We start from the raw sequence: 1,404 nt of genomic DNA, 5'->3' as shown, positions 1-1,404 counted from the left end.
TTCTGAAATAGGGAATTCAGTATAGAAAATACAGACTCTGAATTCTAGCAAAAATTTAACTTGATCATTTAAACCCTATTGTAATTCAATATCAAATCCTAAATGGTTTTAAAACATGAAGGGTCGTATTTAATTATTTTTAGGGAAGAAAAAGAAAGGTATTACTATGAGAGTTTTCCACTATCATGTTTCATGATGTTTAAAAGTACTTGGAAAGAAGCAAAATGGGAGACATTCTAAAAGGGAGTCTCTCGAGCATGCTGTTAAAAAAAAAAAGGCAAGGCTCAATGAATAAGCATGGGATGAAAAAATCATGAGATTCAGTAATGTCAATGCTTTTTGCAATGACTTGCTAAATGAAAAAAACATTTAAAGCAAAAAAAAAATTGTTCTGAAGAAAACTCTGGGAAACAATACTAATACATATAGGTGCAAAGTTCAGCCTCTAACAGCCAGCAACATTGGTTCTATTTAATTTGCAATTCTCTTTAGAGTTTTCTTTAGAGCAAGTTTGACATCCTTGTTCCTTAGACTATAGATGAGAGGATTTAACATGGGTACTACGTTGGTATAAAATACTGAGAAGAACCTCCCCTGGCCCAAGGAACCATCAGAAGAGGTCTTGAGATGTGTGAACATGCCAGCACCATAGAAAATGGCAACAGTCATGATATGGGAGCTACAGGTGCTGAAGGCTTTGGACCAGCCCTGAGAGGAAGACATGTGGAGGATATTGGAGAGGATAAGAGCGTAAGAAATGAAAATAATGAAGCTGGATGTTATCACAACCGTGCTCACAAGAATGGAATCTATCAGCTCATTGACATAAGTGCTGCTGCAGGAGAGCTGCTGGAGGGGGAAGATGTCACACATGTAATGGTTGATGACATTGTCATCGCAAAAGGACAGCCTGAGCATGTCCCCTGTGTGGACCATGCCACCAGTAAACCCCATCACATATGACCCAATCATCAGCAGAGCACAGACCTGAGGGGACATGGTGACTGTGTACATCAGGGGCTTGCAGATGGCCACATAGCGGTCATACGCCATGGCTGTCAGGACATAACACTCAGAGTGGACAAAGAAACAGAAAAAGAACAGCTGAGTCATACATTCTTCAAAGGAGATGATGTTCTTCTCTACCACAAAGCTCATCAGCATTTTAGGGGTAATGATGAAAGCGTGGCACAGGTCTATGAAGGACAGGTTGAGGATGAAAAAGTACATGGGTGTGTGAAGGTGGGAGTTGAGGCATATTAGATTAATAAGGCTAAAATTTCCTAGCACAGTGACCACATAGTTGAATAAGAAGAGGAGGAAGAAGGGCAGTTGAAGTTGAGGTTGGTCTGTAATTCCTACCAGGATGAACTCAGTTACTGAAGAGCCATTTTCCACGGCCAT

The 1,404-nt window shown here is 40.2% G+C and overlaps 1 protein-coding gene across 1 annotated transcript; it reads right to left on the bottom strand.

Moving 5' to 3' along the window:
• Positions 1-430: 430 nt before the first annotated feature.
• Positions 431-1,404, bottom strand: LOC311182142 (olfactory receptor 8C8-like; the record flags this gene model as incomplete). Its single annotated transcript, XM_084250741.1, has 1 exon — positions 431-1,404. One exon carries the CDS (start codon positions 1,402-1,404, stop codon positions 472-474), a length of 933 nt encoding a protein of 310 aa, XP_084106867.1. The 3' UTR covers positions 431-471.

This window comes from Talpa europaea (genome assembly GCF_964194135.1).
Source record: "Talpa europaea genome assembly, chromosome: 12".
NCBI lineage: Eukaryota > Metazoa > Chordata > Mammalia > Eulipotyphla > Talpidae > Talpa > Talpa europaea.
Note: the sequence above shows the minus strand (reverse complement) of the source record. Positions and strands in the feature narration are given on the sequence as shown.